Source organism: Megalobrama amblycephala, linkage group LG15 (assembly GCF_018812025.1).
Source record: "Megalobrama amblycephala isolate DHTTF-2021 linkage group LG15, ASM1881202v1, whole genome shotgun sequence".
NCBI classification, from domain to species: Eukaryota; Metazoa; Chordata; class Actinopteri; order Cypriniformes; family Xenocyprididae; genus Megalobrama; species Megalobrama amblycephala.
In genome coordinates this window covers 100,613-118,685 of record NC_063058.1, presented here as the reverse complement: position 1 = coordinate 118,685, position 18,073 = coordinate 100,613, and the positions used below count along the sequence as shown (strand labels likewise).

Below are 18,073 nucleotides of genomic sequence, written 5' to 3'. Positions count from 1 at the left end.
GCCCCTAACACTATAGAACTGTCGATGATACACCAAGCACGGCCCCGCCCCTAACACTATATAACTGTCGACGACGCACCGAGCGTGGCCCCGCCCCTAACACTATAGAACTGTCGATGATACACCAAGCACGGCCCCGCCCCTAACACTATATAACTGTCGATGACACACCGAGCATGGCCCCGCCCCTAACACTATATAACTGTCGATGACACACCGAGCATGGCCCCGCCTCTAACACTATATAACTGTCGATGACACACCGAGCGTGGCCCCGCCCCTAACACTATATAACTGTCGATGACGCACCGAGCGTGGCCCCGCCCCTAACACTATAGAACTGTCGATGATACACCAAGCACGGCCCCGCCCCTAACACTATATAACTGTCGACGACGCACCGAGCGTGGCCCCGCCCCTAACACTATATAACTGTCGACGACGCACCGAGCGTGGCCCCGCCTCTAACACTATATAACTGTCGATGACGCACCGAGCATAACACTATATAACTGTCGATGACGCAACGAGCATAACACTATATAACTGTCGGTGACACACCGAGCACAGCCCCGCCTCTAACACTATATAACTGTCGATGACGCACCGAGCGTGGCCCCGCCTCTAACACTATATAACTGTCGATGAAGCACCGAGCGTGGCCCCGCCCCTAACACTATATAACTGTCGATGACGCACCGAGCGTGGCACTACCTCTAACACTATATAACTGTCGATGAAGCACCGAGCGTGGCCCCGCCTCTAACACTATATAACTGTCGATGACGCACCGAGCACAGCCCCGCCTCTAACACTGTATAACTGTCAATGACGCACCGAGCGTAGACACGCCTCTAATACTGTATAACTGTCGATGACGCACCGAGTGTAACACTATATAACTGTCGATGACGCACCGAGCACGGCCCCGCCTCTAACACTATATAACTGTCGATGATGCACTGATCGTGGCCCCGCCTCTAACACTATATAACTGTCGATGACGCACCGAGCACAGCCCCACCCCTAACACTGTATAACTGTCGATGACGCACCAAGCGTAGACCCGCCTCTAATAATGTATAACTGTCGATGACGCACCGAGCATAACACTATATAACTGTCGATGATGCACCGAGCATAACACTATATAACTGTTGATGATGCACCAAGCACGGCCCCGCCCCTAACACTATATAACTGTCGATGATGCACCGAGCATAACACTATATAACTGTCGATGACGCACCGAGCACAGCCCCGCCTCTAACACTATATAACTGTCGATGATGCACCTAGCACGGCCCCGCCCCTAACACTATATAACTGTCGATGACGCACCGAAAACAGCCCCACCCCTAACACTATATAACTGTCGATGATGCACCTAGCACGGCCCCGCCCCTAACACTACATAACTGTCGATGATGCACCTAGCACGGCCCCGCCCCTAACACTACATAACTGTCGATGACGCACCGAGCACAGCCCCGCCTCTAACACTATATAACTGTCGATGATGCACCTAGCATAACACTATATAACTGTCGATGACGCACCGAGCACAGCCCCGCCTCTAACACTATATAACTGTCGATGATGCACCTAGCATAACACTATATAACTGTCGATGACGCACCGAGCACAGCCCCGCCTCTAACACTATATAACTGTCGATGACGCACCGAGCACAGCCCCACCCCTAACACTATATAACTGTCGATGACGCACCAAGCGTGGCCCCGCCTCTAACACTATATAACTGTCGATGACACACCGAGCGTGGCCCCGCCCCTAACACTATATAACTGTCAATGACGCACCGAAAACAGCCCCACCTCTAACACTATATAACTGTCGATGATGCACCTAGCACGGCCCCGCCCCTAACACTATATAACTGTCGATGACGCACCGAGCACAGCCCCGCCTCTAACACTATATAACTGTCGATGACACACCGAGCGTGGCCCCGCCCCTAACACTATATAACTGTCGATGACGCACCGAGCACAGCCCCACCTCTAACACTATATAACTGTCGATGATGCACCGAGCGTGGCCCCGCCCCTAACACTACATAACTGTCGATGATGCACCTAGCACGGCCCCGCCCCTAACACTATATAACTGTCGATGATGCACCGAGCATAACACTATATAACTGTCGATGACGCACCGAGCATAGCCCCGCCTCTAACACTATATAACTGTCGATGATGCACCGAGCATAAGACTATATAACTGTCGATGACGCACCGAGCATAGCCCCGCCTCTAACACTATATAACTGTCAATGAGGCACCGAAAACAGCCCCACCCCTAACACTATATAACTGTCGATGACGCACCGAGCGTGGCCCCGCCTCTAACACTATATAACTGTCGATGACGCACCGAGCACAGCCCCACCCCTAACACTATATAACTGTCGATGACGCACCGAGCGTGGCACCACCTCTAACACTATATAACTGTCGATGACGCACCGAGCGTGGCCCCGCCTCTAACACTATATAACTGTCGATGACGCACCAAGCGTGGCCCCGCCTCTAACACTATATAACTGTCGATGACGCACCAAGCGTGGCCCCGCCTCTAACACTATATAACTGTCGATGACGCACCGAAAACAGCCCCACCTCTAACACTATATAACTGTCGATGACGCACCGAGCACAGCCCCACCCCTAACACTATATAACAGTCGATGACGCACCAAGCGTGGCCCCGCCCCTAACACTATATAACTGTCAATGACGCACCGAAAACAGCCCCACCTCTAACACTATATAACTGTCGATGACGCACCGAGCACAGCCCCGCCTCTAACACTATATAACTGTCGATGACGCACCGAGCGTGGCCCCGCCTCTAACACTATATAACTGTCGATAATGCACCGAGCGTGGCCCCGCCTCTAACACTATATAACTGTCGATGATGCACCAAGCACAGCCCCGCCCCTAACACTATATAACTGTCGATAATGCACCGAGCATAACACTATATAACTGTCGATGATGCACCGAGCACAGCCCCGCCTCTAACACTATATAACTGTCGATGATGCACCGAGCACAGCCCCGCCTCTAACACTATATAACTGTCGATGATGCACCAAGCACAGCCCCGCCCCTAACACTATATAACTGTCGATAATGCACCGAGCATAACACTATATAACTGTCGATGATGCACCGAGCACAGCCCCGCCTCTAACACTATATAACTGTCGATGATGCACCGAGCACAGCCCCGCCTCTAACACTATATAACTGTCGATAATGCACCGCCCCTAACACTATATAACTGTCGATGATGCACCGAGCACAGCCCCGCCTCTAACACTATATAACTGTCGATGACGCACCGAGCATGGCACCACCTCTAACACTGTATAACTGTCGAAACATTTGGACCTTCAACCTGTTGGTAACTTTTCCTGATAAATTTACTCACCCCCATGTCATCCAAGATGTCTTTCTTTCATCAGTTGAAAAGAAATTAAGGTTTTTGAGGAAAATATTCCAGGATTTTTCTCCTTATAGTGGATTTCAATGGCTACCAACAGGTTGAAGGTCCAAATTACAGTTTCAGTGCAGCTTCAAAGAGCTTTAAACGATACCAGATGAGTAATAAGGGTCTTATCTAGAGAAACCATCGGCCATTTTCTAAAAAAATACAACCGTTTATGCTTTATAAACAAAATATCGCCTTGAACGTACTTTCCGTTTATGCATTCTTCATAACGCTTATGCTGAATGTCCTACGCCTTCCCTATTCTACTTATGGAAAAAAACGAAACTGGTGGCGCGTTCGTTCCGTAAGTTGAATAGGGAAGGCGTAGGACGTTCAGCATAAGTGTTATGAAGAAGGCTTAATGCATAAACGGTTGTATTTTTTTCTAAAATGACTGATCGTTTCTCTAGATAAGACCCTTATTACTCGTCTAGTATCGTTTAAAGCTCTTTGAAGCTGCACTGAAACTGACATTTGGACCTTCAACCTGTTGGTAGCCACTGAAATCCACTATAAGGAGAAAAATCCCAGAATGTTTTCATCAAAAACCTTCATTTCTTTTCAACTCACGAAAGAACAACATCTTGGATGACATGGGGGTGAGTAAATTTATCAGGAAAAGTTTATGTAAAAGTGGACTAATCCTTTAACTTTGCCATTACAGGGCGATATTTGCCCCTTTAAATTAATTTCCTGGGGCATTTGTACCACTATAAGAGCAATTTTTCTAATCTTATTAAAAGTATGGATCATATTTTGTCAATTTCTTAAAATACAAAATTTGTTTTTAAAAGTTAAACAATAAATCCACTTACAACAATAAGATCCAATCAGACTGTTACCAATCAAAAGAAATCATCAATCCATGTTTGCACAGCAGAAGAGGCCCAGAAGCTCCATCTGAAGTGGTGTTATTTAGACATTTACATAGACTGCTTCATGAAGATCATGGGTAAATAATGTTGTATGAATGTTTTTAAATAAAATGTTTTGAATTTTGGTTTTGATTACTTTTTGATTAATCGTCCAGCCCTAATTGAGACACAGCTATTGTCTCCAGTACAGGACAGTGTCTCACCTGGGGTCAGAGGTCACTGGTCCATCACTGAATTTAAGAGGAGGATCCATGGATTGATTGCTCTTCAGAGACACACAGCTGGGATCTGGAGATGAAGATCTCTTCCTCCACCTGAAGATACTCAGATATAATAATAATTCATATATATCTTTACACTGTAGTTAAAGGTGCTCTAAGCGATCCTGGGTGGAGTAACTTCCTGTTGACGTTCGAAGTGTTGTCAAACAAAACAGAGGCTAGCTAGACCCTCCCTCCTCCTCCTCCCCTCCGTGCTTCCTGAAACAGTTATGAAGCCCTTCTGCTGCCGGAGTTCTCGCCACCTTTCAAAGGCTTTTCCTATGTAAATTCAGGACTTTCCGCGTTCCTTCTCCTTTTCCCTTTTCTTTTCCAGGTGTTCATTAGAACGTCGTCTCTTTGGTCGTGTTTCGGCCATATCAAGATCACATTCGAACTTTCGAACTTCCCTCTTTATGCTTCTCTCTTCTACACACCCCCTTCCTGTGCACGCGCACTAACCCCAAAACTCCACCCCCAAATCATTCTTGTCGGTTATTGGCTGGATCGTGTTTATTATGTTTCGTGGTCCAGGCTGCACCAGTTTGTTTTTATTGCTATTTTCGGCGCTTGTAGCGACCGTGTTTTTTTACAGTATGTTCAGGGGACAGGCAGCTAGTGGATAGTGAGAAGATGTTTGCTGTATGTGACAAAAAAAATTTTTTGGCCTAAAAACGTGTGACATCACTTAAAGCACCTTTAACATAATATAATTAATTCAAATGTGATGCAACCTGGGAAAACTCGTTGGATGTCAGAATGGAATGTGATGGGTAAAATTTCACCATGTGATGGTTTTCACAGATCACATCACAAATGATCTCTTGCTGTTGTAATCAGTCTATTGTCTCCAGTACAGGACAGTGTCTCACCTGGGGTCAGAGGTCCCTGGTCCATCACTGAATTTAAGAGGAGGATTCATGGATTGATTGCTCTTCAAAGACACACAACTGGGATCTGGAGATGAAGATCTCTTCCTCCACCTGGGGCCCGTTTCAGAAAGGAGGTTCAGTGAAAACTCTGAGTATGTTAACCCTGAAAAGAGGGAAACTCTTTTTGTTTCAGAATGGGAGGTATGTCAAACCCGAGAAAGAAGGGTAAGTCAAGCCTGTTTCTGAAAGAGAGGTAACTTCTACTCAGAGTCAGTTAACATTGTAACTTACTCTGTGAACCTAACCTGGTCAGGAGCAGGTTTACTTCTTTAAACCCAGAGTTTCCTTTGGTCTCCTTCACTTTTTTAAAGTGCAAGTGATGTTTAAATAGTTCACTCATTCATTCACACTGCAAAAATGCTTTTCTTACTGAGTATTTTTTGTCCTATTTCAAGTACAAATATCGAAAAATTCTTAAATCAAGATGGATTTTGCATATAAGAAAATGATATAAGATATTTAGTCTTGTCTCCTGGGGGATCTAAATTAAGTGCATTTTACTTAAGTAAATTTATCAATATCTGCCAGTGTGGTAATAAAAATAATCTTAAAACAAGATTATTTGGAGTGTCTATTACTAAGAGCAAATTAAATGTCAGACCAGGTTAAAATTAACACATTTTCGTGGCTGCAGTGGTGTGTTAGGCACGGAGAATTAACTTGTGATGCGATTGACTGGGTTCGAATCCACCTTCTGCCGAGCTCGCCATTCTCCCTTATCACATCAGAAAGGCATTTATTTTCAATAAAAATGAAGAAAATGTACTTAAAGTGGAAGTAAATTGTGTAATGAGTGTTTAATAATGATAAAATCATTTACACTCTTATTATTGCATCCTGTTAAATTATATTTTTCTTCTTCTTTTTTTGCATGTGGGATACCATGAAAATGAATATTAGTTCAATAACTTACCATTCTCCCAGTTTAAACCTTTGATATTATAACAGTGATAAGAATTAAACTTGCATTGATGAAGTATGCAGACGTCATTTTGTCATGTGCTGTTGCCATGGTGAATCGTAATATCGGTGTCATGAATGTGGCTCCCTCGACTCATCCTCCGGACCACCGGAGGGAGCCGTCACCCGAATATTGACTGGTTACAATTCGGACTCCATTTCCCATAGGCCCTCATTCCTGGGACTGATTGCACATGCACCTGCACCACATCACACACACACTATTTAAGACGCTCACATGCTCTCACACGTCGCGAAGTCTTGATTTGCTAAGGTGATCATTTCTGAGCATTATTTCTGTGGACTGCTACTCTGTTATTACCTGGACTGATTATCACTGTTTGAACCGCTGCAGCCTGCCCTGATTTCTGCCTGGACTCTGATCTGTGTTTGCTTGCCGCCTGTCTCAACTACTGCCTGTGACCCGACTTTGATTCTTGCTGCCAGCCCCAACCTCTTGCCTGCCCCCGACCACGGTACTGTCTTTGCCCTGTTACATTTGCTGTATTTTAATAAAGACTGCAAATGGATCCACTCTCCACTGACCCTTCATTACAGAAGACTTTGCCGCACAACGATCCAGCAGCTCTAGCTCAGATATCTATGAGACCCTCGTGATGCCGTTCGGCCTGTCCAACAGTCCAGCAGTGTTCCAGTCTTACATCAACGACGTCTTCCGTGATATGCTGAATCGCTGGGTCATAGTGTACATCGATGACATCCTCATTTACTCAAACTCCTTCTCAGAACACATCCAACACGTTCGAGCGGTTCTCCAGAGACTCATCCAACATCAGTTATACGCCAAAGCCGTGAAATGTGAATTTCATCGCACATCTACGTCCTTTCTGGGGCACGTCATCAGCCAAGACGGGGTGGCCATGGATGATGGCAAAGTAAAAGCTGTGCTCGAATGGCCCAAACCACACACTCTGAAGGAATTGCAGCGTTTCCTGGGCTTCGCTAACTTCTACAGGTGGTTCATAAGGAACTTCAGCAGTGTGGCAGCACCCCTTACATCCATGACCAAACGTACCTCATTCCGGCTGTCCTGGTCCCCGGCAGCCGATCAAGCATTCAGTGAATTAAAGGAACGATTCACAACAGCACCCATTCTCCGCCACCCAGACCCCGAACGCCCGTTCATTGTAGAAGTAGACACATCCAACACAGGCATCGGCAGGATTCTGTCACAAGGACAAGGTAACCCCGAAAAAATGTAGCCATGTGCTTTCTACTCCAGAAAACTATCAGCCGCGGAACGAAATTATGATGTGGGGGACCGTGAATTACTAGTCATGAAGGCGGCATTAGAGGAGTGGCGGCATTGGTTGGAGGGAGCGCAACACCAGTTCACAGTCACGTATAGATCAGGGTCAAAAAACACCAAAGCCGATGCCTTATCCCGGCAAACTGAACCCATCCAACAGGCAAACACAGAGGAACCAGTGATCCCTGAGTCAATGCTCCTAGCACCAGTACAGTGGGATATAATGACTGAAATCGCTCAAGCTAACGAACAAGTCCCTCCTCCAGCTGCATGTCCACCCAATCGCACCTATGTTCCAGCACCCTTACGAGATAGAGTCCTGCATCACGTCCACGACCTTCCCAATTCCGGTCACCCAGGTATCACCGCCACTCATAATCTGCTGCAAATTCGCTTCTGGTGGGAGAATATGCTACAAGACGTAATTCAGTTCTTACTCAATTGCACTGCCTACCAAACCTCCAAACCTTCTCACCAAGCACCTGCTGGACTACTTCAACCTCTACCTATTCCACACCGGCCGTCGTCACACATTGCCATAGACTTTGTCACAGATCTACCTCCGTCACAGGGCATCCTCACAGTGGTCTATTGCTTTTCCAAAGAATGCCGCCTCATTCCGCTCCCCAAACACCCCACGGCCCTGGAAACGGCCGAAGTGTTTTGCAACTTCGTGTTTTGGCTCTATGGGCTCCCGGAGGACATAGTCTCAGATCGAGGACCTCAATTCACTTCCCGGGTGTGGGCCGCCTTCTTCAAAAACCTCAACATCAACATCAGTCTCACCTCCGGGTACCATCCAGAGTCTAACGGGCAAACGGAACGCCTAAACCAGGAACTCTCCTGGTTCCTACACACCTACTGCCAACACCGACAAACCGAATGGAGTCGCTTCCTGATGTGGGCAGAATATGCACAAAATTCTCTCTGAAAGCCCTCCAAGGGCGTTACACCTTTTCAATGCTTCCTGGGCTATCAACCACCACTATTCCCCTGGTCTGGTGAATCTTCTGAGCTACCTGCGATCAACGACTGGCTACGGAGGAGTGAGGAGACGTGGGACCTAGCTCACCACCACCTGCAGCGGGCTGTCAGGAGGCAGAGGGAGCAGGCTGATCGACACCGGCGAGCTCCACCCCAATACACAGTCGGTCAGTGGGTCTGGCTGTCCACCAGGGACCACTGGTTAAGGCTTCCATGCAAGAAACTCAGTCCCAGGTTTGTAGGGCCTTTCCAAATCATTAAACAAATCCCTCCAGTGTCTTTCCGTTTGAACTTACCAGCTAACTATCGTGTTTCTCCTACTTTTCATGTGTCACTGCTGAAACCCTCCGGGGGAAAGGGAGGAGAGCCGGAGGGAACCGAGGGCCGTCATCCCCCACCACTCCTGATTGAGGGCGAGGAGGCCTATCAGGTTCGGGATCTTCTCGATTCCAGGCGCCGGGGTCGGAAGCTACAATATCTGGTCGATTGGGAGGGGTACGGACCGGAGGAGCGATCGTGGGTCGATGCAGATGATGTTCTGGACCCCGCCTTGTTGGAGGAATTCCACCGGACGCATCCGGAGAGGCCGGCCCCTCGGCCGCATGGTAGACCCCGGCGTCCATCTCCTCGCGTCTGGAGCCGCTCGCAGGGTGGGGGCTCTGTCATGAATGTGGCTCCCTCGACTCATCCTCCGGACCACCGGAGGGAGCCGTCACCCGAATATTGACTGGTTACAATTCCGACTTCATTTCCCATAGGCCCTCATTCCTGGGACTGATTGCACATGCACCTGCACCACATCACACACACACTATTTAAGACGCTCACACGCTCTCACGTCGCAAAGTCTTGATTTGCTAAGGTGATCATTTCTGAGCATTATTTCTGTGGACTGCTACTCTGTTATTATTGATTATCACTGTTTGAACCGCTGCCGCCTGCCCTGATTTCTGCCTGGACTCTGATCTGTGTTTGCTTGCCACCTGTCTCAACTACTGCCTGTGACCCGACTTTGATTCTTGCTGCCAGCCCCAACCTCTTGCCATTTCCCATTTCAGGGTAAGTCAACTCTGAGTTCAAGTTTTAACTCAGAGTTGGTTGAACCTCCTTATTGAAACGGGCCCCTGAAGATACTGAGATATAATAATAATAATAATAATAATAATAATAAATATAGCTGCAAGCAGCAATTCGGGGCCAAGCCCCAGAAGGGGCAGTAGCGCAATACGGAGCAGGTAGAGCAAAAACAGCAGAAATTGAATGTACATGCAAAACAGCTGATTCAGAAGGACACGTGGAAATTAAATGAAAATCAATAGAAGTTCAGATGAGAATGAACACTCAATGAACTAAAAACACTTATGTATGTAATTCAAGAGGAATAAAGATTAATACAATGCTTATTTGGATAAAAAAAGGAATCAAATTGACTCATTACACACAATTGTATAAAGTCACCCCACACAGGATTTGAACCCACGACCTCCGAGTCCAGTGTCCATTTTTCATCTCTTTGCACCACTGTGTAGGTGAATGTTGGCACAACTGCCGAAGTTCATTAGTTCATGTGAAAATGAACTCAAAATGGAGAATTTTTATAAAACTGCACTGAATGTTATATTTAATAACTACTTTAGATCATTCTGCAGCTCATCATGCTGTAGCGCAATACAGAGCAGGAAGATGAAAAACAGCAGAAAATGAACAAACATGAAACAGCTGGTTCAGAATTATGGGCGAGAATGAACTCCGAATGTACAGAAGCTTAGATGAAAATGAACACAGCATGAAACAAAAAGCATTTATTTCTATTCCAAGAGGCAGTTAAAGGTATCAAAACACACAATTTCATAAAACCGCTACACCCAGGATTCGAACCCACTATCTTTGGGTATAGGGCTCTTCAGGTATCTGGCTTTGCACATTGAGCTACTTGAAGATGCACATTCAACAGGCTGTGGAAGAGAACTTTTAGTGTAAGAAAGAATTTACAAAAAAAGCATTACTTAGCATGCTAACCATATTAGCATGCTAAGCTAACTTAATGCTAATGAAGCTCATGCTTAACTTCATAGCTGAAGGGCCACATTAAAAAGAATGACAACTGGTTAGCATGTTAAACAATTAGCATGCTAAGCTATCTAGCATAACATAACAAACACAAGCACGGTCACATTCAGAGACGAATATCTCGGGAACGGTAGTGATTATTAAAAAATCCATTCAGTCATTTCTATGCGGCTCGGTCCAAAGATCATCTGAGCCGATTTTGTACAAAATTGAACAAAATTTGTGGGAGGAGTAGCGAAAAAACTGTTTTTCATTTATTTCAATATGGCGGACAGGTACATTTAAGGAAAATGACAAATGACACATCGTTGGAATTGGTATTAGCCAGGGAATAAAATGACATAAAGCATACACATTTTGGAAAGTGTTTTCAAAAGTTATAAGCGTTTTTGCAAAAAAACATTATATCTGTGGAACAGTAGGTGGCGCTGTTTTGAAACTTCTCAGATACCTTCAGGACCTTCTAAAGATCATACGTACCAATTTTTGTGAAGATATGTCAAATTGTTTAAAAGATATTGCAATTTATGACAAAATTCAAAATGGCGGACACGTGATTCATCCGATGTTGACAAATTCGATATCCTCGGATTCGGCATGGCCCAAGGAATCCATAGACACCAAGATCTTGATTTTCTGACAAAGTGTTAAAAAGTTATTGGCCAAAATATCTATTTTCCAGATCTCATGAACTGTAGGTGGCGCTGTTCCCAATTTTGGCATGGTCCTTCAGATCATGGTCCTGATGAAGCATACCAATTTTTGTTTCGATTGCTCAAAGTTTGGCCGAGATACAGCCTCTATAGCAATTTCGGGTCGACCTCGTTAACTTCATGACATCATAACTTTTATTTTACCGATAGCGAAAAAAATTCTGTTCAGTCATTTCTATGCAGCTCGGTCCAAAGATCATCTGATCAAAGATTGGACAAAATTGGACAAAATTTGAAGGAGGAGTAGCGAAAAAACTGAATACTGTACTTTTCAAAATGGCCACTACTGTAATGGGCGGAGACTTAATGTACGATGTTGAATAGCATCAGCATGAAGAGTCAAACCAGATGTACTAAATTTTATTTTTCTAGGACAAATGGTTCAAATGTTATAACCTTTAGAATGTTGAATTTTTTAACTGGTGGTGGCGCTATAGAGTTGGATCTAGAGACTCCAAATTAGGTCCAATCACTATTCATGAGCATCTCTACAATTGTGCCAAATTTCAACATTTTCTCATGTTCCGTTGATAGGGCTGCCATAGACTCCCATTCGGGAGGAAGAATAATAATAATAAAAGGGAAAACTAACAGATACAATAGGGGCTACAGCCCCTTCGGGGCTTGGCCCCTAATAAAAGGGAAAACGTACAATTACAATAGGGGCTACAGCCCCTTCGGGGCTTGGCCCCTAATAACTTTAGTTTAGATCATTCTGCAGCTCATCATGCTGTAGTGCAATACAGAGCAGGAAGAGGAAAAACAGCAGAAAATGAACAAACATGAAACAGCTGGTTCAGAATTACGGGCAAGAATGAACTCAGAATGTACATAAGCTTAGATGAAAATGAACACAGCATGAAACAAAAAGCATTTATTTCTAATCCAAGAGGCAGTAAAGGAATCAAAACACACTATTTTTATAAAACCGCTCCACCTGGGATTCAAACCCACTAACTTCGGATACAGGGCTCTTCAGATAACTGGCTTTACACATTGAGCTACTTGAGGATGCACATTCAACAGACTGTGGAAGAAACCTTTTAGTCTAACAAAGAATTCACAAAAAAAGCATTACTTAGCATGCTAACCATATTAGCATGCTAAGCTAACTTAATGCTAATGAAGCTCATGGTTAACTTGATAACTGAAGAGCCACATTAAAGAGAATGACAACTGGTTAGCATGCTAAGCAATTAGCATGCTAAGCTAACTAGCATAAGACAACAAACACAAGCAAGGTCACATTCAGAGATGAATATCTTGGGAATGGTAGCGAATATCAAAAATCCATTCAGTCATTTCTGTGCGGCTCGGTCCAAAGATCACCTGAGCTGATTTTGGACAAAATTGGACAAAAATTGTAGGAGGAGTAGCGAAAAAAATGTTTTCCATTTATTTCAATATGGCGGACAGGTACATTTAAGGAAAATGACAAATGACACATCGTCGGAATCGGCATAAGCCAGGGAATAAAATGACATAAAGCATACACATTTTGGAAAGTGTTTTCAAAAGTTATAAGTGGTTTTGCAATAATCATTACATCTGTGGAACAGTAGGTGGCGCTGTGTTGAAACTTCTCAGGTACCTTCAGGACCTTCTAAAGGTCATACATACCAATTTGTGTGAAGATATGTCAAATTGTTTAAAAGTTATTGCAATTTATGACAAAATTCAAAATGGCGGACACGTGGTTCATCCGATGTTGACGAATTCGATATCCTCGGATTCGGCATGGCACAGGGAATCCATAGACACCAAGATCTTGATTTTCTAATAAAGTGTTCAAAAGTTATTGGCCAAAATAGCCATTTTTCAGATCTCATGACCTGTAGGTGGCGCTGTTCCCAAATTTGGCATGGAACCTCAGATCATGGTCTTGATCAAGTGTACCAATTTTAGTTTTGATTGCTCAAAGTTTGGCCGAGATACAGCCTCTATAGCAATTTTGGGTCAACCTCGTTAACTTCGTGACATCATAACTTTTGAACAAAGATGAATAAAAAAAATCTGTTCAGTCATTTCTGTGCGGCTCAGACCAAAGATCACCTGATCAAAGTTTGGACAAAATTGGACAAATTTTGAAGGAGGAGTAGCGAAAAAACGGAATACTGTACTTTTCAAAATGGCCACTACTGTACTGGGTGGAGACTTAATGTAAGATATTGAATGTGATCAGTATGAAGAGAGGAATCAGTTGTATTGACATTCATTTTTCTGGAACAAAGGGTTCAAAAGTTATAACCTTTACAAAAGTGAATATTTGAACTGGTGGTGGCGCTATAGACTTAGTCCTAGATACTCCAAAGTTGGTCAAATTACTTTTAATTACTATCACTACAAGCATGCCAAATTTGATAATTTTCCTTCTTATGGTTCATTGATTACCATACAGGGGGAAGAAGAATAACTACGAATTTGGACATAAAGGAATTGCATGTGATAGCTTCAGATTAGACCAGTTTTAGGCAGAATGCCTAGAACAGACACAAGTTCTGCATCTTTTCCTGCCACAGTACCTCATGCGGTCTGGGCATGTGTCACACTGAGTTTCGAACCCACGATGCAGAGCATTCGGGATCCGTGGCGTAACACATTGAGCTAATCAGCCATGCAAGTTCATCAGTATGCTAAGCAGAGGTTTCAGTGTGAGAAAGAGTTCACAAAAAAAAAAGCTTCATAGCATGTTAACCATATTAGTATGCAAAGTTATTTAATGCCAACTAAGTTTTGGTTAACCTGTTGACTGAAGACCACATTAGAAAGAATAGCAATAGTTTAGCATGCTAAGCAATTACTGTGCTAAGCTAACTAGTATAAGACAACAAACACAAGCAAGGTCACATTCAGAGATGAATATCTTGGGAATGGTAGTGAATATCAAAAATCCGTTCAGTCATTTCTGTGCGGCTCGGTCCAAAGATCATCTGAGCTGATTTTGGACAAAATTGACCAAAATTTGTAGGAGGAGTAGCGAAAAAACTGTTTTTGATTTAATTCAATATGGCAGACAGGTACATTTAAGGAAAATGACAAATGACACATTGTCGGAATCGGCATAAGCCAGGGAATAAAATGACATAAAGCAGACAAATTTTGGATAATGTTTTCAAAAGTTATAAGCAATTTTGCAAAAAACATTATATCTGTGGAACACTAGGTGGCGCTGTGCTGAAACTTCTCATGTACCTTCAGGACACTCTGATGGTCATATGTACCAAATTTTGTGATGATATGTCAAATTGTTTAAAAGTTATTGCAATTTATGACAAAATTCAAAATGGCGGACATGCTTTTCATCCGATGTTGACAAATTCAATATCCCCGGATTCGGCATGGCCCAAGGAATCCATAGACACCAAGATCTTGATTTTCTAATAAAGTGTTCAAAAGTAATTGGCCAAAATAGCCATTTTTCATATCTCATGACCTGTAGGTGGCGCTGTTCCCAAATTCGGCATGGAACCTTAGATCATGGTCTTGATCAAGGGTACCAATTTTTGTTTCGATTGCTCAAAGTTTGGCCGAGATACAGCCTCTATAGCAATTTCGGGTCAACCTCGTTAACTTCGTGACATCATAACTTTTGAACAAAGATGAATAAAAAAAATCTGTTCAGTCATTTCTGTGCGGCTCAGACCAAAGATCACCTGATCAAAGTCTGGACAAAATTGGACAAATTTTGAAGGAGGAGAAGCGAAAAAAACAAATACTGTACTTTTCAAAATGGCCGCTACTGTAATGGGTGGAGACTTAATGTAAGAAGTTGAATAGCATCAGCATGAAGAGACGAATCAGATGAACTAAATTTAATTTTTCTATGACAAAGAGTTCAAATGTTAAAACCGTTAGAATGTTGAAATTTTGAACTGGTGGTGGCGCTATAGAGTTGGTTCTAGAGACTCCAAATTTGGTCCAATCACTATTCATGAGCATCTCTACAACTGTGCCAAATTTCATCATTTTCTCATGTTCCGTTGATAGGGCTGCCATAGACTCCCATTCGGGAGGAAGAATAATAATAATAAAAGGGAAAACGTACAATTACAATAGGGGCTACAGCCCCTTCGGGGCTTGGCCCCTAATTAATAATAATAAATTCATATACATCTTAACACTGTAGTTAACAATTATATCAAATGTGATGCAACCGGGGAAAACCCGTCGGAGGTCTCAATGGAATGTTTTCAGTAAAGTCAAAAAATAGGTTGAATGTCATTTTTTTGTCAAAATTGGGTTTTCATTAATTGATTATTCTAAAACATCTTGTCTATCATCTCTGAAAACATTTTGGCAAAAATTGCCTGTTGCGTGCAGAAAAGCAGTCATTTATAGTGGCAAGACTGTCCTTCTGTAACGTTACTGTTTAAGAACACACCCAGCAGACATGAGGAGAAATATCAGCCATAGCTTTTCCTTTTAACACTACAAAGACAGTTCACTTGTCAAAATAAACCACATAACATATAAAATGAAGGTGTATTAGTGCAAATTTCCCACCAGTCCTCTATAAACTACAGCACGCTAATATAATGTTATTGTGAGAACAACGGAGCTGTAATGAACACACATGTTCTCATTCTGTGTTTATTAAAGGTTAAATTCAGATCAAATACTGACAAACTGACCATACTACTTCTGAATAGATGTCTACTTCATAAAATCTAGGAAAATATGGAATTATATGGTTCGGATCACTCAAATTAATGGAGGCGCCTTAAAGGTGCCCTCAAATGAAAAATTTAATTTATCTTGGCATAGTTGAATAACAAGAGTTCAGTACATGGAAATGATATACATTGAGTTTCAAACTTCATTGTTTCCTCCTTCTTATATAAATCTCATTTGTTTAAAAGACTTCCGGAAAACACACGGATCTCAACATAACACTGACTGTTACATAACTGTCGGGATCATTAATATGTACGCCCTCAATATTTGCATATATGCCAGCCCATGTTCGAGCATTAGACAAGGAAAGGCAGTATTAATGTCTGGATCTGTGCACAGACAGGTAAGCAAGCAAGAACAACAGCGAAAAATGGCAGATGGAGCAATAATAACTGACATGATCCATGATAACATGATATTTTTAGTGATATTTGTGAATTGTCTTTCTAATTGTTTCGTTAGCATGTTGCTAATGTACTGTTAAATGTGGTTAAAGTTACCATCGTTTCTTACTGTATTCACGGAGACAAGAGCCGTCGCTATTTTCATTATTAAACACTTGCAGTCTGTATAATTCATAAACACAACTTCATTCTTTATAAATCTCTCCAACAGTGTAGCATTAGCCGTTAGCCACAGAGCACAGCTTCAAACTCATCGAGAATAAAATGTAAACATCAAAATAAATACTTTAGTCACATGATTCGATGTATGCACACAGCATGCATGACAAACATCTTGTAAAGATCCATTTTTAGGGTTATATTAGCTGTGTGAACTTTGTAAATGCACTGTAATATAGTCGAGAGCTCATGAGGCAGGGAGCACACGATTTAAAGGGGCGGCGCTGAAAAAATCAGTGTATAGTTAATGATGCCCCAAAATAGGCAGTTAAAAAAATTAATTTAAAAACAATCTATGGGGTATTTTGAGCTGAAACTTCACAGACACATTCAGGGGACACCTTAGACTTATATTACATTTTGTGAAAAAGCATTCTTGGGCACCTTTAAATGGTCAGATATGGAGCTTGCGTATCATCTAGTGAAAAGGTTTGGTACTGCGCCCAAACAAAATCTTACTGAAAGCTCTTTTTTTTTTTAAATATTTCAACCTAAAATTTGGAATGTTGACATATTTGGCTTTTATTTTCTTTCAGTTTAAGAGTAAAACATGCTTTGTAAAATATTATTATAAAATATAAACAATTATATTTTTACATTTTCATAAACCTAAACTTCTATAACTTCTTTTTATTTCACTTTCATAATTTGAAACCAGTGATGGGTAAAATTTCACCATGTGATGGTTTTCACAGATCACATCACAAATGATCTCTTGCTTTTGTATAAGTCAGTCTACAGTCTCCAGTACAGGACAGTGTCTCACCTGGGGTCAGAGGTCACTGCTCCATTACTGAAGTTAACAGGAGGAATTATCATGGATCAATCACTCTTCAGAGACACACAGCTGGGATCTGGAGATGAAGATCTCTTCCTCTTCCTCGTCTCAGAGTCTGACATCTTCCCTGTATATGGAAACACTGGGAACATTATATTAATATTACATTTCTGCATTTAGCAGATGCTTTAATTACAAGTAATTTACAGTGTGTTCATTTCAGCACATATCCCAGTGAACAACATGTGCTCTAAGAGTGTCTTATACTAAGTTATGAAAACATTATTTCTAAATATTCTCTGAACGATGAAAATGTGTCTTAGTTAGGTGAACACTAAAGGAATATTTCATTTGATCATTCTGGAAACATTAAGGGAACGTTACTTTTGAATGTTTTCTGAATGTCCTGATAAAG

At 42.6% G+C, this 18,073-nt stretch overlaps 1 protein-coding gene across 1 annotated transcript in view; it reads right to left on the bottom strand.

The window, feature by feature from the left end:
* The window catches only part of LOC125246781 (NACHT, LRR and PYD domains-containing protein 3-like), an 82,324-nt gene extending 64,524 nt beyond the window's left edge, over positions 1-17,800 (bottom strand). Inside the window, 3 exon segments of the mRNA XM_048157812.1 lie at positions 4,601-4,711; positions 5,527-5,637; positions 17,647-17,800. Coding sequence (XP_048013769.1) covers positions 4,601-4,711; positions 5,527-5,637; positions 17,647-17,699 — 275 coding nt within the window. The 5' untranslated portion in view covers positions 17,700-17,800.
* Between the last annotated feature and the right edge of the window lie 273 nt (positions 17,801-18,073).